The sequence below is a fragment of the Bos mutus genome, chromosome 10, assembly GCF_027580195.1.
Source record: "Bos mutus isolate GX-2022 chromosome 10, NWIPB_WYAK_1.1, whole genome shotgun sequence".
In the NCBI taxonomy this organism is placed as follows: domain Eukaryota; kingdom Metazoa; phylum Chordata; class Mammalia; order Artiodactyla; family Bovidae; genus Bos; species Bos mutus.
This window is the reverse complement of record NC_091626.1, coordinates 7,775,173-7,800,257: the sequence shown is the minus strand read 5'-3', so window position 1 is coordinate 7,800,257 and position 25,085 is coordinate 7,775,173. Positions and strand designations below refer to the sequence as shown.

Sequence of the window (25,085 nt, the reverse complement as noted above, 5' to 3'; positions counted from 1 at the left end):
CCAATTCGATGGACATGAGTTTAAGTAAACTCCGGGAGTTGGTGATGGACAAGGGAGGCCTGCTGCCAGGGTCCAGCCCCGGCTGATCCAGGGAGTTTGAAGCAGGGACGGCGTTGGCGAGGATCAGGATACAATAGCTTCAATTAGATATTAATTAGAGATATAAAGAGTAATAGAATGAGGATAGCTCAGCAGGAAAATTCAGTGGAGAAAAGCTGAGTAGCTTGGTTTACGTGGGAAACCAATAAAACTTCAAGACAAGAAGTTTGCACCACTTACGTAGACTGCAGGCATCCTTCCGTTCTCCCGAAGGAGAGGAGACACTGAGGCCTCCCTGGTCGGATCTTAGAAGCCCAGGCATAATTAGTAAGCATGGCGGGCTCTGCACTCCAGATGGAGACTCAGCCAGAGTTTGAGAGAGAGAGAGAGACATGGGGAAACCAGTCTTTTGAGGAACTGACCCCAATTCTTTATTTTCCATGGTCTACTTTTATACACTGAGATGTTATGCAAAAGTCACGTGGGGTCAGCAGTCCTGACTTTTATCAAAGTCAGGTGCTTCATACAAATGTATACAGAGGTCTTAGGGGTGTTACATCATCTTCTGGCCAGGGGGCCTGCTGACAATTTATGACCCTCTCCTTGTGACAGCGGTCAGTCAACCAGGACACTTATTTCTCCAGGGGTGATTATTCTTAAAACAGATGCTACCCAAATAAAGTTACATTCCTATAGGGTGAGGGTGTAGTGGGTTTTAGTTAAGGAAAGAATTTACTTAGCCTAAGGTCTAACGTGATTAATATCAAAGGTTAATACTTATTTCTTTTATATATTCATTAATGTGTGTAAGGGCAGGAGATATGGAGACTTAGCAGCAAACATTGGCTCAATAAATGAAAAACCCTTCACCAATACAATTTCTAATCAGCCCACTATACTTATACTAATGGTTTTCTAACTTTTCTAAGGAACCTGTTTTTAGAAGGTTTAAAGCATCTCGTGCCTCTCACGGTTGGGAGGCTGTGAGCAATCACATGTGGCCGGACAAGCCTGTCAGGCAGGCTAGAGAACCTTCAGAGGAGTTTGTAGGTTAAAACACTCTTGTCACACCCAGGAATTATTATTAACTGGAGCTCTAAGTTAACTCCTTCTCTGAAAGAGGTGGTGGGAGACAGCCCCCCGTAAAGTCAGAGGTGTAGGTGAGAGCACAAAGTAGTAAGGTAGGCAGGCTCTGGTTATGGGGGTAGATGCTCGAGGATTTCCAGGGGGACTCCTGAGGCTCGATCCCGCCTTTGCATATGTCGAGCCTCCTTCCTCATGACCTTTGCCATGGGCGGAGTGCCTCACGCTGGCCCCCAACAGCCTGCCATGCTGCAGTCCATGGAGTTTCAAAGAGTCGGACACAACTAAGCAACTGAACTGAACTGGTAACACATGTACATTGCCTGATAGATCATTAGGATAGCCTATTAAAGTTTCAGCTAAGCTGCCATTTGGGGAATAATATGTTAAAAGGATGGGATGCAGTCATTCAGGGTAAATCGTATACATTAAATCAATGATTTAATGGGTTTATGTCCCCAGTGCCTAGAGTACCTGGGTCCTCAACACAGTATAAACTTTCAAGCACCACAAAACCTGGATCCATATTGTATTTATTAATGTCAGCATTAAAAGTAGCTAGATCATACCCTTCTTTCCTAATCCTCAGCTCCTCAAACTACCTTCCAAATTTTCTCTAAGACAGCTAAACTGTAGGCTTCTGCTAACCACTGCTCTCAGTTCAGTTCAGTTGCTCAGTTGTGTCCGACTCTTTGTGACCCCATGGACTGCAGCACACCAGGCTTCCCTGTCCATCACCAACTCCCAGAGCCTACTCAAACTCATATCCATCCACTCAGTGATGCCATCCAACCATCTCATCCTCTGTCGTCCGCTTCTCCTCCTGCCTTCAATCTTTCCCAGCATTAGGGTCTTTCCAATGAGTCAGTTCTTTGCATCAGGTGGCCAAAGTATTGGAGATTCAGCTTCAGCATCAGTCCTTCCAATGAACATTTAGGACTGATTTCCTTTAGGATGGACTGGTTAGATCTCCTTACAGTCCAAGGGACTCTCAAGATTCTTCTCTAACACCACAGTTCAAAAGCATCAATTCTTCAGTGCTCAGCTTTCTTTATGGTCCAACTCTCACATCCATACATGACACCTGGAAAAACCATAGCCTTGACTAGACGCACCTTTGTTGGTAAAGTAATGTCTCTGCGTTTTAATATACTGTTTAGGTTGGTCACAGCTATTCTTCCAAGGAGTAAGCGTCTTTTAATTTCATGGCTGCAGTCAGCATCTTCAGTGATTTTGGAGCCCCCCAAAATAAAGTCTCTGCCTGTTTCCATTGTTTCCCCATCTATTTTCCAAGAAGTGATGGGACCGGATGCCATGGTCTTAGTTTTCTGAATGTTGAGCTTTAAGCCAACTTTTTCGCTCTCCTCTTTCACTTTCATCAAGAGGCTCTTAAGTTCTTCTTCGCTTTCTGCCATAAGGGTGGTGTCATCTGCGTATCTGAGGTTACTGGTATTTCTCCTGGCAATCTTGATTCCAGATTGTGCTTCACCCAGCCTGGCATTTCCAACCTTACAGTAATTAAAAAGAAATACTATGTACAACTGTACACCAACACATTAGATAACTTGAATGAAATAGACAAATTCCTAGAAAGATACAAACTACCACAACTTCCTCAAGAATGAACTGACAATCTAAAAGACCTACAACCGGTGAAGAAATTGAATTAGTCATTTAAAACACTCCCCTTAAAGAAAAACTCAGGCTAAATGGCCTCTCTGTTAAATTCCAAGAAGCATTTAAAGAAGAACACCAATTATTCACAAAATCCTCAAAATTATGAAAGAGGAAGGTGTATTTCTCAATTCATTTGTAAGACTGTATTACTCTGACACCAAAACCAGACAAAAACATCTAAGAAAAGAAAGCTAGAGGCCAAAAGCACATAAAGGAAGGATGCATACAAAGAGCGTGGTTTAGGTACACAGCTCTATAATTTCAAGTCTTTAAAGCAACATCCATAAGTAATGTTCTCAAACTGGACTTTTGATAAGGATTAGCTAGCAGATTGGAAAGTTATAATCTCTGGCAAGAATCTAAAGAGTGAATATTCTGCATTATCAATGAAAGTGCTTGTGCTTTGCCAACTTCCAGGGCAGGGGACAGAAACGAGATCCTCTTATTTATTTATCATTAACAGCACGATGAAAGGGAAACGGTTATCACCAAAATAAGAACTAAAGAGTGTTTTTCTTGTTGAAATTTGAACAAAGAGTGTGGGGCAAGGGAGATGTATTTTATAATTTGATTTAAATTTTAATTTAAAACTACAAGAGATTTCAGATTATTAGAAAGTTTAAACACTGAATTAAAAACTAACCCTGAATATTCATTGGAAGGACTGTTGCTGAAGCTCCAATACTTTGGCCACCTGATGCGAAGGGCTGACTCACTGGAAAAGACCCTGATGCTGGGAAAAGTCACTAAACTACTGCATCATTTTTAAACCTGGGCAGACACAAGTCTGTTGCTTGTGGACCTGGACACGGAAAAGACAGGTTTCTTTCTTGGTTAAATGTTGCCACTTTCAGGAAGATATAGTTGTTCTCAGTTTAGTGTTGCACAAGAAGGTCTCCTTTTACAATATTTTTCACTTTCTTCCTGGAGTTCATTTGTCTGTCTCACTGGAGTAAACTCTTCTTGAGGGCAGGAATGTTGTCTTAATTAAGACTCTTACTCAAATAGCACTAACTAGAACTAACAAAAATACCATGTGTCTCACTATATGGTCAAATGGATTTTTAAGGTACTCAAAGTGATAAGATCTCTTGTTAAAAGGATCATCAGGTACAATAAACTTTGTAATTAATTAAATTTTGTGATTAATTAATTAAATGATGAATAAGAGATAACCTTTAATCTGATTCACTTATACCAGCAATTATTTTAATCAGATGTCCACAGTGGTAAGTATGGGCATCTTTTGGGAGAAAAGAAAAGTAGTAACCTAATAGCTAATATTCACATTGCAAATTATCCCCTTGAAGACATCCAACCAGTTTCTTCTTCTGACATCATTCTTGGAATGGTAAGGAGAAATCCCATTAATGGATTGTTAATAAACTCTAGTTTATGGAAATAATGAGGTTTAAAAAAATTACTTGAACCAAAGTAAGTAAAATGGATTGTATCATTGTAACCAGTTATTTGTTGTAGTTGAGTTGCTAAGTCGTGTCTGACTTTGTGTGACCCCAAGACTGCAGCACACCAGGCTCCTCTGTCCTCCACTATTTCCTAGAGTTGGCTCAAATTCCTGTCCATTGAGTTGGTCATGCTACCTAACCATCTCATCCTCTGCAGCCCCCTTCCTCTCTTGCCCTCAATCTTTCCCAGCGTCAGAGTCTTTTCCAAAGAGCTGGCTCTTCACATTAGGTGGCCAAAGTATTGGAGCTTCAGCAACACTCCTTCCAGTGAATATTCAGGGTTATTTATTTACTCAACTTCTTTTAAAAGGACAGTACAATCTCTGCCCATTGTCACATGACTGGCAAGTCTTTATAAGAGGAGTATACTTTCTGGCCCCACTGAGTGGCTTTGTCAAGTTACTTGCTTTGGTCAACAGAATGTGAGTAGAACTGAAGCGAGCGGAACTTAGGTATGTGGAATGTGAACTGTTTCCAGTTTTAGGAGCAGCACGCGCCAGTGGTTTATAAGAGCTGATTGTTACATGTCCAGAAACTTGGCAAGTCACTTGTTAAACCATTAGTGACCCGAAGTCCTTCATGGTTGTGAGTATTTACATCATGGAATTAGCAAACACTAAATTAGGACTCCTCCTCCCTCGAGGTTGTTTCCAGCACACAGTCAGCATGGCCCCTCAAAAGCTGATCTTTCAACCTGGAGCCTGGAAGCCAAAACAGTGGTGGAGTAGAGCTAAAGCTGCCTGCAGCAGATGTAATTTGATTGAGAAATGAACCTTTGTTTTTGTAAATCACTGAGTTGTAGGGGTTGTTTGTTACCTCAGCATAATCCACCCAAAACTGACGGATACACCATGCTAACATTACTAGGTTTTCGTGAACACCAATGAGCCCTACCTTTATCTGTCCAGACTTTAGTTCAGGGCATTTCTTCCGACAACTTGTGCCATCACACACCTTGAACCTGAAAGGATGAAAATTACACTCAGAGACTCAAGCCCAGGAACCCAGGTCTTGGAAGATTAATATAAAGATATAAAAGTGTAATTATACTTGTAAAAAAATCACTAAACTACTGCATCCTTTTTAAACCTGGGCAAACGCAAGTCTGTCGCTGGTGGACTTGGACGGTTTGGGAGTGGTTTTCCAGCCCTTTCAACAACAGGTCCTCACCCACGCCCCCTTCCCAGCCCAGGCTCCTGAACGGAGCGCTGTGTCTTTAAGGGGGACGCGCGGAGGTTTCCGCACAGGACAACATGTCTGCGAGGAGCCCCGAGGGGCTCTGCCATCCCCGACTCCCAGCCCACCGCCCGCTTCAGAGGTGATGGGGTGAGTGTGGGCGCGCGCCCACGGGGAGACTGCGGACTCCCGGGGCGGGGGAGCGGCGGGGTCCGCGGGAGGCTCCCCCGGGCCGGGCCGGATGGAGGGGTGAGCTGGGGACCAGCCCCGGGCCCCGGGGGCCCGCAGAGGAGCCGCGACCCGCCGACGCTCAGACCGGGTGCGCCAGGTGCCGGCCTGCCCTCGGCGGTGGTCGGGTTATCGTCTTCGTAAAAGATGCGTTTGGACCCGGGATTCTGCGTAAAGGCCTCGTGCAGTTTCTTTGTGCACCTCATTTTGCTCCTCTACCATCTCTCGTCAAAAAAAAGTTATTTAGGAATATCAAAAATATTGTACTCTCCCCTTATTAAAGTTGCCTTATTGTAGTCAGGACAAATGGTTGGGGCCGTTTCTCTGACTGAGACTTTTCTTCCCACTTGGGCGAGAAACTGAATGCAAGCTAGATACTCAAACAAAGACCCCTGTCCCTACCGTGCTCAAACAAAGGGATTTTCTGATCCTTTCGGAACAGACAGGAGCAGTTTGCTCTAATCACTTACGCTAACCTAATGCTCGAAGTTTACCCAGCAAAGTTATTTTTCCCTCCTTAAAAGAAAAAAAATAAGTACCTGCCACCATAAGAACTTCTAATTAGCCAAGACTACAACGATAATGCTTTTTAAAATAAACTTGTAGAAATTAGCTTGATAAATGGACATTACTAGGGTAATCCTTTGGTGGACTTTTCATTAATGTAATTATTCATATACTTTTTTTGGACTAAAAATAGCTTGAGGCAACTGATAATGAAAAAGTATACAATAAAGTATGCAAAAGTCAAGAGCCAAAACCGGGTAATTAAAATCTTACATCCCTCTAATTCATTTAAATTATGCATTTTACAAGATGAAAATGGATCAGCACCCTTCTTTTTAGGAACAAATGTATTAAATAAAGTAATGTAGGCCTGAAATAAAGGTCCATTTTAGGGAAGATTTTCATTTAAAAAATGCATTAATAATGCTGCTCAGCCTTTTAGCTAATGGTAGAGGTATCTCAGATTTGGGTTTATGACATTTAGAGACTATCTCGATATACCAGTTAATTAGTTGTGGGTCCAGTATAGTTTTTACACTCCATGTGTAACATTTTTCTAAACTTTTTCACTCAATTCCCTAACCGAGGTATCCATCCTTTACAGTTTGGAAGCATTTTTTATTTATTTAAGCCTTCAGTCTGCTGACTACAGACTAATTTTTCTAATTGTCTGGATATGTTTATAAATAGATTAATACATGGTAGTAAATTAATATTTCAACAGAGATGGACAGCTAAAGGATGAATTGTTTCCTTGATACGTCAATTGTCACAGGTAATTATTTGTATTAATTATTATATTCTGCTTTGATTAAAGTTACTGGTGGATAAAAATGCTTTTAGTGTTTTCACACAAGTCTGTGTGGCTTTCACATTAGAGTGAATTTCTCACCTAAGATCCAGCCAGGCTCAACCTGCACATACTTGTTTATAACTCTGCTGGATTAATCCACCTAAAGTGATTAACCCTGGATGGACAAACAGAGCTTTAATTCATCTGTTATTTCCTTTTGAGAACATTGCCTGGTTCTTTGGCCTTTAGCTTGCCTGATATATTGTATGTGTAAAGCTTAAGTATGAAATAATAAAATTAACTTCCATGGGTGGCTTACGGGGTGATTCTCAATGTTATAGTCATTCATGGTGTGTTTACACCATTATTTACACAAATTATTCATCCAGATTGCAATCTCTTCCCTTATTCTCTATATTGGTATTCTGGGAGATCATACTGAGAAATCTAGGTTTTAATCTCATAAATTATTAAAAGAATACAACTTCTTCAGAGACCATCAAATGCAGAGGTAATTAACACAAATGTCTTATCTTCCACCAGCTTAGACATCACCCCTTCCAATTAATAGATAATAGAATGAAAACTCATCAAAGGAGAATTCAGAAGCATCATACCATCAACACCACTTTTTCCTTTTTCAAATAACTAAAGTCTACTCTTTTTTCCAGTTTTTTTTTTCTGCCTGAAATTGGATTCAAAATTTTCCACTGTTAATTTCATGCTAGCAGAGCTTTTATTTAGCTTGAAGAAATTTTATTTAAAATATGAGCTTGGAAGCCAGATTATACAATTAAAGAACTGCAGCTTTATTTTTTAGATTCAGCTCTATGGTGATGTGTTTTAGTAACTGTTGTACCCTGAGCAAGGTAGGGAAAGGATGCTTAAGCAGGGGTGTCTGCATGAACGTTCGCACTAGGGTCCCGAACCCACCCCTCCCCAGTCCTCATGAGTGAACACTGCTCTGACCTTTGTCATGGGCGTTAGCATGTTGAAGCATCTCTCCTCACCAGATGGCAGGCTTCTGGAGGGCAGGGGCTATGTGATTCTCCTCTTGGTATCCTGGGTGGCAAGCACATGCCTGGCCCTGAGCAGATACACAAGAAGAGTTTGAATGAAAGAGTGGATGGAGTGAATGGACCTAAGTCAAATAATCACATTCATGGGCATATTTCTGATAGTTTAAAATTTGTTTAAGGAAAACGAAGAGAACTTTTAAATTTTCATTTTCTTTTTTTTAACCTAACCATATCAGTTAATAGATATTTGGTTTTGGGGGGTAATCAGTAAGGAAGAAATGCACATCACAGGACTCCAGCAAACTAGGCCTTCCTATATTATCTTCTACCTTGCTATATTATCTTCTACTTTTCTATATTATCTTCTACCTTCCTATTTTGCAGGAAGATCAACTGAGGAACTGAAAGTAAATTTGGTTGATGATGGGGAAGTGGATCTATGATTCTTTTTTATTTACCTTTTGTATTAAAAAAAAATCCTCAGAATTCTTACTTAAACTACCTCCTCTATTGTATACAAAATGTTAAAAAGAAAAACAGCACTGCCTTTTAGCCACTAAGATCTTCAGGTGAGCATGTGTGAGCAGTAAATACTGGGAGCTTCCTTTTGTTCATATTTTGAAATGTTATAGCACTGGCGATTGGAGAAAGAAATGGCAACCCACTCCAGTGTTCTTGCCTGGAGAACCCCAGGGATGGGGGAGCCTGGTGGGCTGCCGTCTATGGGGTCACACAGAGTCGGACACGACTGAAGTGACTTAGCTGCAGCAGCAGCAGCACTGGTGAGTCCAGTAGTGACATCACTTGCATTATCTGATTTCAGCTACCAGTTTATTAGGGGTACCTAATCTTACCATTTCCCCTGACAGATGGGGAGATGGAGGACTCGGGTGAGCTGGGGCTAAGAAGCATAAGATCAGGCTCATTTTGTTTAATGCAGTGTCCCCTGAGTGCCTGCCCTCTGCCAGGGAGATGAGTGATGTGGGGTACCCTCCCACGGTACCCCCCCCCATTCTCTGGATATAGATCTCCCTTTGCCCAGGCAAGGGACAGCGAACTACCCGCTCGAAGCTAGCTCACACACTGGGACCCCTCCAGGGCCAGATGGGAGCACACTATACCCCATGGGACTGTCCCCTCCAACCTGCAGAGTTAAAGCTACCTAGGCCTGCCTGACTCACACGCTTGAGGATTGTTTTATACAATTATTATTTATACATGAATATAAATATAGACTCTGCCATATACATAACTCTGCCTAAACGTAGACACATGACCACCTGCACGCTTCCTTAGTGCCCTTGTCTTTACTTCTTCCCCTTCTCCTTTCACATCAGCTGCTACCCCCTCAACCCATAGTGTGTCTCCCTATTTTGCTTCATATATATAAAAAATCTGTATACCCTATACAGTTCTACTTATTATTTAATACAAGATCATAATATACACATTTTTCTGCATCTTGCTTTTCTCCCAAAACATTATTCCAGAAATCTCTCTGGCAGAGCTCCAATCCAGTCTTTTTAATGGTGGCATAATAATCCCCAGGGTGACTACACATTGTTTACCGAGCCATTCCCCTGCCGATAGGCATTCCTTTGATTTCAGTCTTCAGCCATTCTAAACAACCCTATGACAAACATCCTAATACATGTTACTTTACATACTGGTCCTTTTTAGTTATACAGAATAGATGCCCAGGAGTTGGATCCCTGATGATATCTATTTTTAATTAATAGAAATTGCAGATTGCTTTTCCTAAAAGCCTTCCCATCTCCACTAGGAATGCACAAGTATACTCTCTTCTCAGCCTCCCTTCCAGCTTCGGCTGATAGACCTCTTCATTTGTGTTAGTGTAAGAGATTTAACAACAGACTTAATATAAGTGATGTTGTGCATCTTTTCACAAATTTCCTGGCCATCTGATTTTGCTCTTGAGTCACTCAGCTACTCACATCTCTGGCCCATTTTTCAACTGGCTTGTTTGTCTGTTTCTTCCCAGTTTGTAAGAGCTCTTTGTGTATTATGGTTGTGGCTGAAAATTCTAAGACTTCTCAAGCCCAGAGCTTCTCTCACTCTGCACTGTAGGGATGGTTGAAATGAGCTCAGGGCTTGCATGGCAGAGCTAGGAAGGCTCTCCTAGGAATGGTTGATGGCCACAGTTACTGCTGGTCACTCTTTAGAGACTTAAGTGTTAAAAGAAGACCCTTTTGAGAGAGAAAGTAGCTGTTGTCGGAGGACTGAGAAGGTGAGGCAGTTCTGAACCATGCTGCCTTCCACTGGTTAAGACCTCCGAGAGCGAAGGCCTGCAGAGGCAGAGGAAGTCCCTCTGCCGCCCCCAGAGGGGCAGCACTGTGTTGGCCGACACTTGTGGTTTTGCTTGTCCCTGGCTCAGATGAGCACTCCACTAAATCCAAAGGATTAAATAATCAAAATCAGTGCTTCTGACCCCTGTTTCCACTTTATATCTTAGAACAGATGGCACTCCTATATGTGGCACTCCCAGATTTTGAAGAAACCCAGAGACATCTTATAGGGAGATAAAGCAAGACAGTAATTGGTCACCTCCAGCACTTGTAGGGGCATATCAGTAATAATAGCTCTCAGACTTTGGCACAGGTAGGAGAATCTGAAGCTTATATACCATTTTCAACCCCTATCTCAAGAAAGCATGCAATCTCAAGAAAGCATGCAATCTCAAGAATGCAAAACAATAGTCTTGATACTATACAAAAACTTTAAACCTCTTGGCCTATAAATATAGGGAGTCCTGGTGAAAGTCACTCAGTCGTGTCCGACTCTTTGTGACCCCACGGACTGTATAGTCCATGGAATTCTCCAGGCCAGAACACTGGAGTGGGTGGCCTTTCCCTTCTCCAGGGACTCTTCCCAACCCAGGTCTCCTGCATTGCAGGCAGATTCTTTACCAGCTGAGCCACCAGGGACTCAAAGTACTACTATTTTCTATTATCTCCACTTTTGTGTACTTCTAGTAGTAAAAAAAAAAAGTGGTGTACTCTGGAAAGATAAGATTCTAATTTAGAAGAAATGGAATTCTAAAAAAAGAAATGTAGAAAAAACTTAAGGTAAAGTTTGATTACCAAAAAAAAAAAGTCTAAAACTAAAATCTGGCTTTGTTTACTAAACATAATGTTTACTAACATAAAAAAAAGTTACTCTTGAAGGGGTCTGTAACTCCCCTCTCATCCCACCGCTCCAGCTTTGGGGGTTTAGTGGTTTAGTAAATCTCTTGAGGGAAATTTAGCCTTTAATTTCTTAAGACTTTTTATATTAATTGTCATATTCAAATCAATGCCTATTATATCAGAAGATATATAAATAGATAAATGGGTATATTTAAGGTATAAATAGGTATATTAAATAGATATATAAATATATAAAAGGTAAATATAAATATATAAATAGGCCTATATATATAAATAGGCCTCTTGTTAAAAGAGGCCTGGTACTTATCTTTTTTGATGATTCTGGTAAATTTATTTATTTTTTTTAAGTCAAGAGATAATGTTAAATATCCTGCCTAATCTCGGAGGAATTACTTGGTGGGGGAAAAAAAAAATGAGACTTAGAAAACTATACTGCATCTGTAACGAGCAACTGAATTAAAAGCTTCACTAAATACTATTATTAAAGCAACTCATGGCGCCGCAGAGTTGATTGGTGGGGGTGCGGGCCTGGCTGTGGTCGGGGGATCTCCATGGTGCTGGTCTCTGCAGTGCACAGTGCTCTGTATGCTAGCTGTGCATGCCAGGGACTGCTGAGCACCCAGCTGACCTCCATACCCCCAGTCCATGCGGGCCCCAGCTCCCTCCAGGGCTTTCATTTGTTAGTTTCTGCTGTGAGGAAATTCAAGGATGAATGAGCTGGGACAACTGAGGCAGGAAGCCGAGCAGCTGTGGAATCAGATCCAGAGATCAAGCCTTTGGAGTGGGAGCAGTGACTCCAAGACCCTAGACTACCAGAGAACTAACCCTAGGGAGTATCAAATAGTGAGAACTCACACAAAGGAAGCCACTTGGATACAAGACCCGGCATCACCCAATCACCAGTAGCACCCTGTGCAGGACGCCTCATCTAAACAACAAACAAAACAAAAATACAAACCAGAGGAAAAACAAACAAACAAACAAAAACTCAGCACAAATCTCACCCTATAGGAAGCTTACACAACCACTGGATCAACCTTAGGAGGGTAGAAACTGGAAGGAAGAAAGAATTCAACTTGAAGCCTGAGAAAAGGAGACCTCAAATGTAATAAGTTAAAAAAAAAAATAATGAAAAGGCAGAGAAATACTACACAAATGAAGGAACAAACTAGAAACACAGAAGTCCAAATAAATGAAGAGGAAATAGGCAAACTACCTGAAAAAGAATTCAGAATAATGATAGTAAAGATGATCAAAAACCTTGAAAACAAAGTGGAGAAAATGCAAGAATTAATTAACAAACACCTAGAAGAATTAGGAGAAGGCAATGGCACCCCACTCCAGTACTCTTGCCTGGAAAATTCCATGGATGGAGGAGCCTGGTAGGCTGCAGTCCATGAGGTCGCTAAGAGTCGAACACGACTAAGCGACTTCACTTTCACTTTTCACTTTCATGCACTGGAGAAGGAAATGGCAACCCACTCCAGTATTCTTCCCTGGAGAATCCCAGGGACGGGGGAGCCTGGTGGGCTGCCGTCTGTGGGGTCGCACAGAGTCGGACACAACTGAAGCAACTTAGCAGCAGCAGAAGAAGAAGAATAAAAGAATAAACACACAGAGACAAACAACACAATGAAGTTAAAAGTACTTTAGAAGGAATCAACAGCAGAATATCTGAAGCAGAAGAACGAATCAGTGAACTGGAAGATAAAATGGTGGAAATAACTTCTGAAGAGCAGAATAAAGCAAAACAAATGAAATACAATCAATCAAATCCAAGAGGCACAAAGAGTCCCATATAGGATAAACCCAAGGAGAAACATGCCAAGACACATATTAATGAAACTAATAAAGACTAAACACAAAGAAAGAATATTAAAAGCATCAAGGGAGAAGTAACAAGTAACACACAAGGGAAACCCCATATGCTTAATAGTTGATCTTTCAGCAGAAATTCTGCAGGCCAGAAGGGAATGGAAGGATATATTTAAAGTACTGAAAGGGGAAAATCTACAACTAAGATTACTGTACCTGGCAAAGATCTCATTCAAAATTGATTGAGAAATAAAAAGCTTTTCAGACAAGCAAAAGTTAAGAAAATTCAGTACCACCAAACCAGCTTTACAACAAATGCTAAATGGACTTATATAGTCAAGAAATACAAGAGAAGAAAAAAGATCTACAAAATCAGTTCAGTTGCTCAGTCGTGTCCGACTTTGCGACCCCATGAACCACAGCACGCCAGGCCTCCCTGTCCATCACCAACTCCCGGAGCCCACCCAAACCCATGTCCATCGAGTCAGTGATACCATCCAGCCATCTCATCCTCTCCATCTCAACCTTCTCCTCCATCCCTCAATCTTTCCCAGCATCACAGTCTTTTCAAATGAGTCAGCTCTTCGCATCAGGTGGCCAAAAGTACTGGAGTTTCAGTTTCAACATCAGTCCTTCCAATGAGCACACAGGACTGATCTCCTTTAGGATGGACTGGTTGGATCTCCTTGCAGTCCAAGGGACTCTCAAGAGTCTTCTCCAACACCACAGTTCAAAGCATCAATTCTTCGGCACTCAGCTTTCTTTATAGTCCAACTCTCACATCCATATGTGACTACTGGAAAAACCATAGCCTTGACTAGATGGACCTCTGTTAACAAAGTAATGTCTCTGCTTTTTAATATGCTGTCTAGGTTGGTCATAACTTTCCTTCCAAGGAGTAAGTATCTTTTAATTTCATGGCTGCAATCACCATCTGCAGTGATTTTTGAACCCAGAAAAATAAAGTCAGCCACTGTTTCCCCATCTATTTGCCATGAAATGATGAGACCAGATGCCATGATCTTCGTTTTCTGAATGTTGAGCTTTAGCCAACTTTTTCACTCTCCTCTTTCACTTTCATCAAGAGGCTTTTTAGTTCCTCTTTACTTTCTGCCATAAGGGTGGTGTCATCTGCATATCTGAGGTTATTGATATTTCTCTCTGCAAGCTCGATTCCAGCTTGTGCTTCTTCCAGCCCAGCATTTCTCATGATGTACTCTGCATAGAAGTTAAATAAGCAGGGTGACAATATACAGCCTTGATGTACTCCTTTTCCTATTTGGAACCAGTCTGTTGTTCCATGTCCAGTTCTAACTGTTGCTTCCTGACCTGCATACAGGTTTCTCAAGAGGCGGGTCAGGTGGTCTGGTATTCCCATCTCTTTCAGAATTTTCCACAGTTTATCATGATCCACACAGTCAAAGGCTTTGGCATAGTCAATAAAGCAGAAATAGTTTTTCTGGAACTCTCTTGCTTTCTTGATGATCCAGCGGATGTTGGCAATTTGATCTTTGGTTCCTCTGCCTTTTGTAAAACCAGCTTGAACATATGGAAGTTCACGGTTCACGTATTGCTGAAGCCTGGCTTGGAGAATTTTAAGTGTTACTTTACTAGTGTGTGGTGAAGTCGCTCAGTTGTGTCTGACTCTTTGCAACCCCATGGACTGTAGCATACCAGGCTTTTCCATCCATGGGATTTTCCAGGCAAGAATACTGGAGTGGGTTGCCATTTCCTTCTCCATACTAGCGTGTGAGATGAGTGCAATTGTGCTGTAGTTTGAGCATTCTTTGGCATTGCCTTTCTTTGGGATTGGAATGAAAAAACCGACCTTTTCCAGTCCTATGGCCACTGCTGAGTTTTCCAAATTTGCTGGCATATTGAGTGCAGCACTTTCACAGTACCATCTTTCAGGATTTGGAATAGCTCAACTGGAATTCCATCATCTCCACTAGCTTTGTTCATAGTGATGCTTCCTAAGGCCTGCTTGACCTCACATTTCAGGATGTCTGGCTCTAGGTGAGTGATCACACCATCGTGATTATCTGGGTCGTGAAGATCTTTTTTGTACAGTTCTTCTGTGTATTCTTGCCACCTCTTCTTAATATCTTCTGCTTCTGTTAGGTCCCTACCATTTCTGTCCTTTATTGAGCCCATCTTTGCATGAAACGTTCCCTTGGTATCTCTAGTTTTCTTGAAGAGATCTCTAGTCTTTCCCATTCTCTTGTTTTCCTCTATTTCTTTGCATTGATTGCTGAGGAAGGCTTATCTCTCCTTGCTATTCTTTGGAACTCTGCATTCAAATGAGTATATCTTTCCTTTTTCCTTTGCTTTTTGCTTCCCTTCTTTTCACAGCTCTTTGTAAGCCTTCCTCAGACAGCCATTTTGCTTTTTTGCATTTCTTTTTCTTGGGGATGGTCTTGATTCCTGTCTCCTATACAATGTCACAAACCTCCAGCCATAGTTCATCAGGCACTCTATCAGATCTAGTCCCTTAAATCGACTTCTCACTTCCACTGTATAGTCCTAAGGGATTTGATTTAGGTCATACCTGAATGGTTTAGTGGTTTTCTCCACTTTCTTCAATTTCAGTCTGAATTCGGCACTAAGGAGTTCATGATCTGAACCACAGTCTACAAAATCAACCCCAAACAATTAAGAAAATGGCAATAGGAACATATATTCAATAATTACTTTAATTTTAAATGGATTTAATGCTCCAACCAAAAGACACAGAGTGGCTGAATGCATATAAAAACAAGACCCATATATATGCTGTGTACAAGAAACCCACTTCAGACCTCAAGATACATACAGACTGAAAGTGAGAAGATGGAAAAATATATTCCATGCAAATAAGAAGAAAAAGAAAGCTGGAATAGCAATCGTCATATCAGACAAAATAGACCTTAAAATAAAGAAGTTACAAGAGATAAGGAAGGACACTACATAATGATCAAGGGATCAATCCAAGAGGAAGACATAACAATTGTAAATATCTATGCACCCAACATAGGAGCACCTCAATACATAAGACAAACACTAACAGACATAAAAGGAGAAATTGACAGTAACACAGTAATAGTAGGAACTTTAACACCCCACTCACACCAATGGACAGATCATCAAAACAAAATTAATAAGGAAACACAAGTCTTGAATGATACATTAATGAGATAGATCTCATTGATGTCTTTAGGACATCCCATCCAAATGCAGAAGAATACACCTTCTTCTCAAGTGCACATGGAACATTCTCCAGGATAGACCACATCTTGGTTCACAAACCAAGCCTCAGTAAATTTAAGAAAATTGAAATTGTGTCAAGCATCTTCTCTGATCACAATGCAGACTAGATATAAATTATAGGAAAATAAATGTAAGAAACACAAACACATGGAGATTAAACAACACATTTCTAAACAACCAACAGGTTACTGAAGAAATCAAAAGGGAAATCAGAAAATTTCTAGAAACAAATGACAATGAAAACACAACAACCCAAAACCTATGGGATGCAGCAAAAGCAGTTCTAAGAGGGAAGTTTATAGCAATACAATCCTACCTCAAGAAACAAGAAAAGCATCGAATAGACAACGTAACTTTACACCTAAAACAATGGGAAAAAGAACAACAACAACAACAACAAAAAAAAAAACCACTCCAAAATTAGTAGAAGGAAAGAAATCATAAAGATCTGAGCAGAAATAAATGAAAAAGAAATGAAAGAAACAATAGTAAAAATTAATAAAACTAAAATCTGGTTGAGAAGATAAACAAAACTGACAAGCCTTTAGCCAGACTCATTAAGAAAAAAAGAAGAATCAAACCAACAAAATTAGAAATGAAAAAAGAGGTTACAACAGACAGTGCAGAAATACAAAGGATTATAAGAGACTATTATTAACAATTACATGGCAATAAAATGGATAACCTGGAAGAAACTGATTTTTAGAAAAGTTCAATATTCTAAGACTGAACGAGGAAGAAATAGAAATTATAAACAACCCAATTACAAGCACTGAAATTGAAGCTCTGATTTTTAGAAAAGTTCAATATTCTAAGACTGAACGAGGAAGAAATAGAAATTATAAACAACCCAATTACAAGCACTGAAATTGAAGCTCTGATCAAAAATCTCCCAAAAAACTGATTTTTAGAAAAGTTCAATATTCTAAGACTGAACGAGGAAGAAATAGAAATTATAAACAACCCAATTACAAGCACTGAAATTGAAGCTCTGATCAAAAATCTCCCAAAAAACAAAAGCCCAGGACCAGATGGCTTCACAGGAGAAGTTTTAGAAGCCATCCTTCTAAAACTCTTTCAAAAAATTGCAGAGGAAGGAACACTTCCAAACTCATTCTATGAGGCCACTATCACCCTGATACCAAAACCAGACAAAGACAACACCAAAAAAGGAAACTACAGGCCAATATCACTGATGAACATAGACGCAAAAATTCTCAACAAAATTTTAGCAAACAGAATTCAGCAACACATCAAAAAGCTCATACACCATGATCAAGTTGGGTTTATTCCAGGATGCAAGGATTCTCCAATATATGCAAATCAATCAATGGGATATACCATATTAACAAATTGAAAGGTAAAAACCATATGATAATCTCAATAGATACAGAAAAAGCCTTTGACAAAATTCAGCACCTATTCATGATTAAAATTCTTCAAAAAATGGGCATGAAAGGAACCTACCTCAACACAGTAAAGGCCATATATGATAAGCCTACAGCAAACATTATTCTCAATGGTGAAAAATTGAAAGCATTCCCCCTAAGATCAGGAACAAGACAAGGGTGTCCACTTTGACCACTATTATTCAACATAGTTCTAGAAGTCCTAGCTATAGCAATCAGAGAAGAAAAAGAAATAAAAGGAATCCAGATCAGAAAAGAAGAAATAAAGCTCTCACTGTTTGCAGATGACATGATACTGTACCTAGAAAACCCTAAAGATAGTATCAGAAAATTACTAGAGCTAATCAGTGAATTTAGCAAAGTTGCAGGATACAAAATCAATACAAAGAAATCACTTGCATTTCTATATACTAACAATGAAAAATCAGAAAGAGAAATTAAGGAATCAATCCCATTCACCATTGCAACAAAAAAAATTAAATATCTAGGAGTAAATTTACCTAAAGAGACAAAAGAACTGTACACAGAAAATTATAAGATACTAATGAAAGAAATCAAAGATGACATAAACAGATGGAGAGATGGTCTATGTTCCTGGGTAGGAAGAATCAATATTGTGAAAATGACTATACTACCAAGTGCAATCTACAGATTCAACGTGATCCCTATCAAATTACCAGTGGCATTTTTCACAGAACTGGAACAAAAAATTTCACAATTCCTATGGAAACACAAAAGACCCTGAATAGCCAAAGCAGTCTTGAGAAAGAAGAATGGAGCTGGAAGAATCAACCTTCCTGGCTTCAGATTATACTACAAAGCTACAGTCATCCAGACAGTAGGGTACTGGCACAAAAACAGAAATATAGACCAATGGAACAAGATAGAAAGCCCAGAAGTAAACCCATGCACCTATGGGTACCTTATTTTTTACAAAGGAGGCAAGAAGGTACAATGGGGGAAAGAGAGCCTCTTCAATAAATGGTGCTGGGAAAACTGGACAGCTACATCTAAAAGAATGATACTAGAACACTTCCTAACACTATATACAAAGATAAACTCAAAATGGACTAAAGGCCTAAATGTAAGACCAGAGGAAAACAGGCAGAACACTTGATGACATAAATCAAAGTAAGATCCTCTACGACCCACCTCCTAGAGTAAAGGAAATAAAAGTAAACAAGTGGGACCTGATTAAACTTAAAAGCTTTTGCACAGCAAAGGAAACTATAAGCAAGGTAGAAAGACAACCCTCAGAATGGGAGAAAATTATAGCAAGCGAAACAACTGACAAAGGATTAATTTCCAAAATATACAAGCAGCTCATACAACTCAATGCCAAGAAAACAAACAACCCAATCAAAAAGTGGGAAAAAGACCTAAATAGACATTTCTCCAAAGAAGACATAGAGATGGCTAACAAACACATGAAAAGATGCTCAAAATCACTCATTATTGCTGCTGCTGCTGCTGCTAAGTCGCTTCAGTTTTGTCCGACTCTGTGCGCCCCCATAGACAGCAGCCCACCAGGCTACGCCGTCCCTGGGATTCTCCAAGCAAGAACACTGGAGTGGGTTGCCATTTCCTTCTCCAATGCACGAAAGTGAAAAGTGAAAGTGAAGTCGCTCAGTTGTGTCCGACTCTTAGCGACCCCATGGACTGCAGCCTATCAGGCTCCTCCATCCATGGGATTTTCCAGGCAAGAGTACTGGAGTGGGGTGCCATTGCCTTCTCTGCATTCATTATTAGAGAAATGCAAATCAAAACCACAATGAGATATCACCTCACACCGGTCAGAATGACCATCATCAAAAAATCTACAAACAATAAATGCTAGTGAGGGTGTGGAGAAAAGGGATCGCTCTTGCACTGTTGATGGGAATGTAAATTGATACAGTCACTATGGAAGATGGTATGGAGATTCCTTAAAAAACTAGGAATAAAACCACCATCAGATCAGATCAGATCAGATCAGTCGCTCAGTCGTGTCCGACTCTTTGCGACCCCATGAATTGCAGCACGCCAGGCCTCCCTGTCCATCACCAACTCCTGGAGTTCACTGAGACTCACGTCCATCGAGTCAGTGATGCCATCCAGCCATCTCATCCTCTGTCGTCCCCTTCTCTTCCTGCCCCCAGTCCCTCCCAGCATCAAAGTCTTTTCCAGTGAGTCAACTCTTCGCATGAGGTGGCCAAAGTACTGGAGTTTCAGCTTTAGCATCATTCCTTCCAAATAAATCCCAGGGCTGATCTCCTTGCAGTCCAAGGGACTCTCAAGAGTCTTCTCTAACACCACAGTTCAAAAGCATCAATTCTTCAGTGCTCAGCCTTCTTCACAGTCCAACTCTCACATCCATACATGACCACAGGAAAAACCATAGCCTTAACTAGACGAGCCTTTGTTGGCAAAGTAATGTCTCTGCTTTTGAATATGCTATCTAGGTTGGTCATAACTTGGATCCTTCCAAGGAGTAAGCGTCTTTTAATTTCATGGCTGCAGTCACCATCTGCAGTGATTTTGGAGCCCATGACCCAGCAATCCCATTCCTAGGCATATAGCCTGAGGAAACCAAAATTGAAAGAGACACATGTATCCCATTGCTCATTGCAGCACTATTTACAATAGCTAGAACATGGAAGCAACCTAGATGTCCATCTACATATGAATGGATAAAGAAGTTGTGGTACATATACACGATGGAATATTACTCAGCCACAAAAAGGAACGCCTTTGAGTCAATTCTGATGAGGCTGATGAACCTAGAACCTATTATACAGAGTGAAGTGACTCAGAAACAGAAAGATAAATATTGTGTTCTAATGCATATTCACAGAATCTAGAAAAATGGTACAAATAATTTATTTACAGGGTAGCAATGGAGAAACAGACCTAGAGAACAGACTTATGGACATGGGGAGAGGGGAGGAGAGGGTGTGATGTACGGAAAGAGTAAACATGGAAACTTACATTACCATATGTAAAATAGATCACTAATAGGAATTTGCTGTATGGCTCAGGAAATTCAAACAGGGGCTCTGTATCAACCTAGAGGGGGGGATGGGGAGGGAGTTGGGAGGGAGGTTAAAAAGGGAGGGGAAATATGTATTCCTATCACTGATTCACGTAGAGGTTTGACCAGTGAGCCAGTGAAGTTGCTCAGTCTTGCCCGACTCTTTGCGATCCCATGGACTGTAGCCTACCAGGCTCATCCATTCCAGGCAAGAGTACTGGAGTGGGTTGCCATTTCCTTCTCCAGGGGATCTTCCCAACCCAGGGATCGAACCCAAGTCTCCCACATTGCAGGCAGATGCCTTACTATCTGAGCCAGCAGGGAAGCCCAGAAAACAACAAAATTCTGTAAAGCAATTATCCTTCAATAAAAAAATAAATTAAAAAAAATCAACTTGTCTTTTCTGTTCTTATCTTTGTGTCCAACTCTTTGCGACCCCGTGGACTGTAGCCCTCCAGGCTCCTCTGTCCATGGGATTCTCCAGGCAAGAATGCTGGAGTGGGCTGCCATTTCTGTCTCCAGGGGATCTTCCCGACCCAGGGATCGAACCCGGGTCTCCCACATTGCAGGCAGATACTTCATCCTCTGAGCCACCAGGGAATCCCCCAGTCATCCCTCGTTGCCTTTAATAAAAGATTCTGGAACTTCACCATCTCCATGGCTGCTGGTTCAAACCCTGACAGAAGGAGCACTGGCCATCTCACTGCCCAGTCTTCTCCCAACTTGGCCTGAATTCTCCCCATGAAATAAGTTCTCAGGAGAGCTCCAAGGTGTTCTCATTTTTTAAACTTCCAAAGCAGATTTGTTGAGAATCATACATTTGACCCTTTATGAAGTTATTTTTTTAAAGAAGAAATGTCACCTTTTCTATCTCCCTCCTCATTTGATAGGTCATCACATTGGGAAATGCTTTCTTAATAGAAAAGACCTTGTAATGAGAGGCATTGGGTTGTGTTTGGACCCCTTTAACTACAACTATTTGTTGGACAAAGCAAACAACTATTATTTTTTCTTGGAACTGACCAACCTTTTTATCTTGCAGATATATAGAGAGGGCCATTTAGTTGGGATAAGCAGCACAGAGAACTAATTTTATTTGTTTCATGACTGGAGCAACTATGAGAGGGTCGGGAAAATGAACACCAGAAGGTCGTGGCACTAGCTAGTATTTCTAGTGTCTTTTAGGGCGGTTTAATTGAATGTCTTTTACTGGCTGCCTGTCCTCTGAATTTACTCCTAGCACAGCTGATGGTTCTTGAGATCTCAGAAGTCACGCCAGTGTTTCCACCTGAGAACTTGGGTCTGCTGAAAACCCTGAAGCAATGACCGAGACTGCCCACTGCCTCATTTGAAGGTAAAAGTTTAGAAAACTGCCTTGTATATTGCTGCTTTCTAAATCAGATGTGCATTTTAATGACTCAGGACAATTTTCTCATAAGCACATGGTTTTTAAAATCACAAAAAGATATTTTTGTCTTGAAAAAAGTTTTCTCTGAAAGCTTTTTTAAAAGCTGCTCAGTCCTAGCACTTAAGGTCTAAGAAACAAAATTTTCATTCCTAAAACTCTTTTTCCCCACTCCTTCCTTCTGTAACACTGCGAGAAGAATTCAAAAGGGAGCCTTGCTTTTATTCAGAAAAGGTCAGTTTCTTTTAAAAGAGCATAAAAGAGACTAGTTAAAACTAATATATATATAAAGCACTTTTAAAACTTATGGGAAGCTTGGCTTCCCAATTTTAGTCTCAGTACTTGTTAGGTAAGGATCCAGTGAATTTCAAAGACTCCTGGTTATGGAAAGAAGGCCTAAGCATCTTTAACATTTTTTTTTCCCTGAATAATTAACATGCTGAAATAAACAAATGAACATACATACTGAGAAAGACTTACTTCTCAAGGGCACTTGCTCCTTGGGGAAGAAAAGCTATGACCAACTTAGCATATTAAAAAGCAGGCACATACTTTGCCAAGAAAGGCCCGTCTAGTCAAAGCTATGGTTTTTCCAATAGTCATGTATGGATGTGAGAGTTGGACTATAAAGAAAGCTGAGCGCCGAAGAATTGATGCTTTTTAACTGTGGTGTTGGAAAAGACTCTTGAGAGTCCCTTGGACTGCAAGGATATCCAACCAGTCCATCCTAAAGGAGATCAGTCCTGTGTGTTCATTGGAAGGACTGATGTTGAAGCTGAAACTCCAATACTTTGACCACCTGATGAAAAGAACTGACTCACTGGAAAAGACCCTGATGCTGGGAAAGATTGAAGGCAGGAGGAGAAGGGGACGACAGAGGATGAGATGGTTGGATGGCATCACCGACTTAATGGACATGAGTTTGAGTAGGCTCCGGGAGTTGGTGATGGACAGGGAGGTCTGGTGTGCTGTAGTCCATGGGGTCGCAAAGAGTCGGACACAACTGAGCAACTGAACTGAACTGAGAAAGAAATGCAAGTGATTATCCAAACTACAGGATTTTATCAGTAGTGAGAACGAGGCATGGTTTCTTCACAGGTTTAATCTAGTCCTAGAAGCTGTGTGTTGGAGCGGTTGTCCAGTTGCACATGTAATTTTGCGGTCGTTAACTTTAGCCCTGTCTCCCTCGGTGCAGGCGCTGCCTAAACAATGAGGAGCGAAGAGCCGGCCGTGACCATGGACGAGACCGGCGGGCCGGACGCGGCTGCGGGCCGCCTGGGGGCGCCGTACTCCGAGGCCTGGGGGTACTTCCACCTGGCTCCCGCGCGCCCTGGCCACGCGGCGGGCCCCTGGGCCACCTGCCGGCTGTGCGGGGAGCAAGTGGGCCGCGGCCCGGGCTGGCACGCGAGCACCCCGGCGCTGTGGAAGCACCTGAGGAGCGCGCACCGGCGGGAGCTGGCGGAGAGCGCCGCCCGCCGCTCGCCACCCGCCGCCCCTGGCCCCGTCGCGGCCGCCGAGGGCGACTGGGCGCGCCTCCTCGAGCAGATGGGTGCGCTGGCCGTGCGGGGCAGCCTGCGCGAGCGGGAGCTGGCGCGGCGCGAGGCGGCCGTGGAGCAGGGCGAGCGCGCCTTGGAGCGCAGGCGGCGGGCGCTGCAGGAGGAGGAGCGCGCGGCGGCCCAGGCGCGCCGGGAGCTGCAGGCCGAAAGGGAGGCGCTGCAGGCGCGGCAGCGGGCAGTGAGCCGGCGGGAGGGCGCCTTGGCCTTGGCCCCGGCCCCGGCCCCCTCGCTGCACGCTCCGCTCAAAGACGAGCCCGAGGGGGAACCCAGGGACGGCTGCGTCATCACGAAGGTCCTCCTGTAGGTTTTGGCCGCTCCCACCCCCCGACCCCCACTCCACCAGTGGTATTCCACGTGTGGCCCGCGGAGCGGCGTCTTCAGCCTCACCTGGGAGCGGGATCTCAGTCCCTTGACCCTCTGCCGAGTTGAAATCGCCAAATGCAGGGTCTTGAGAAGCAGAACCAGAACATGCTCATGATCCTCTCCGGAGGCCTCCTCTGCTGGTGGCGTTTTGTGGGATCCGCGCAGGCGGGGGTTTTCCTCTGACCGCCTTTGGAAAAGAGGCCACTGGCCCCGTGAACCTAGAGCATTTGGAGCCATGGCCATTCTTTGGTAACTTTGAAAGGACCGAAACTTCCTTACACACCAAGGACTATCACACCATGTGCCCGCAACCCAGAGTAGAGTGTGCATTGAAATGAGGATCAGGCATTTTTACCCCCCAAAAGTTTTACTTCCTAACGAGGAAGTCTTTGATGAGTAGCCCTTGCCCAGCACCAAGTTCTGAACAGGAGGCCGTTTAGTTTCCAGAACTGTTCATTACCCTATCATTCCTAGTGCCTTAGGAAGGCAGTCCTGGAGAAGTCCTCCTTTTGCTCCCCTCCCCAGCTGGCCCCCCAGTACCAAGCGCCTTGTCTCACCTCCGCCATCTTCCTTCCCCCGTTGCAGCCTGATGGCAGCTGTGCTAAGTTTCCCCACTTCACTGCCTCACACCTGCCACCTTACTTGCAAGACCTGACCTCAGCCCTCCCTCCTTGACAGGAAGGGAGCTTCCTCCCCAACGTCTCCTCAGCCCTCACACTTGGGCCAAGGAGGAAGGCACCCTCCCATCTGAGGCCACCTCCTTCACCTTTTTTTGGGCCTTTTGGTGTTGCCATGCTAAGTCCTGCCCAACTCTTTCGACGCCATGGACTGTAGTGCCCCAGGCTCCTTCCCAGGCAGTAATAGGGAGTGGGTTGCCATTTTCTACTCCAGGGATCTTCCCCATTCAGGGATCAAACCCACAGCTCCTGGGTTGCAGGCGGATTCTTTACCACTGAGCCACCTGGGAAGCCCCGTGGATGTCTTATAGAATATCCGATACTCTGGATTTTTTTGTCTGACTGTTTCCTTAGGCCAAATTATGTACTCCTTCTTGGTTCATCTACCTGGAGAGCTGCAACAGTCACCTTTGTGCCCAAAACTGACTACCTCCAGCCTTGTGTGCTCT

The 25,085-nt window shown here is 42.4% G+C and overlaps 1 protein-coding gene, 1 long non-coding RNA gene and 1 other non-coding gene across 6 annotated transcripts; 2 read left to right on the top strand and 1 right to left on the bottom strand.

Annotated features, from left to right (window-relative positions):
* Positions 1-493: 493 nt before the first annotated feature.
* On the bottom strand, positions 494-11,267 carry LOC138989360 (uncharacterized). Its single transcript, XR_011465546.1, has 3 exons — positions 7,939-11,267; positions 5,160-5,226; positions 494-2,630 (listed from the first exon to the last, which is right to left on the bottom strand). It is a non-coding gene; the product is annotated as an uncharacterized lncRNA (long non-coding RNA).
* ZBED3 (zinc finger BED-type containing 3) lies at positions 5,402-24,320 on the top strand. 4 transcript variants are annotated; one of them, XM_070377243.1, is made up of 4 exons: positions 5,402-5,591; positions 6,901-6,951; positions 21,881-21,989; positions 23,236-24,320. In XM_070377243.1, the coding sequence occupies exon 4, from the start codon at positions 23,250-23,252 to the stop codon at positions 23,898-23,900; it is 651 nt and encodes a 216-aa protein (XP_070233344.1). In that variant the 5' UTR covers positions 5,402-5,591; positions 6,901-6,951; positions 21,881-21,989; positions 23,236-23,249; the 3' UTR covers positions 23,901-24,320. The 4 variants fall into 4 exon arrangements, with proteins under 4 accessions (XP_070233344.1, XP_070233341.1, XP_070233343.1 ...); XM_070377240.1 differs by having other exon boundaries at positions 21,876-21,989; XM_070377242.1 differs by lacking the exon at positions 6,901-6,951.
* LOC138989637 (small nucleolar RNA SNORA47) lies at positions 10,222-10,359 on the top strand. Its single transcript, XR_011465892.1, has one exon. It is a non-coding gene; the product is annotated as a small nucleolar RNA SNORA47 (small nucleolar RNA).
* Positions 24,321-25,085: the final 765 nt, after the last annotated feature.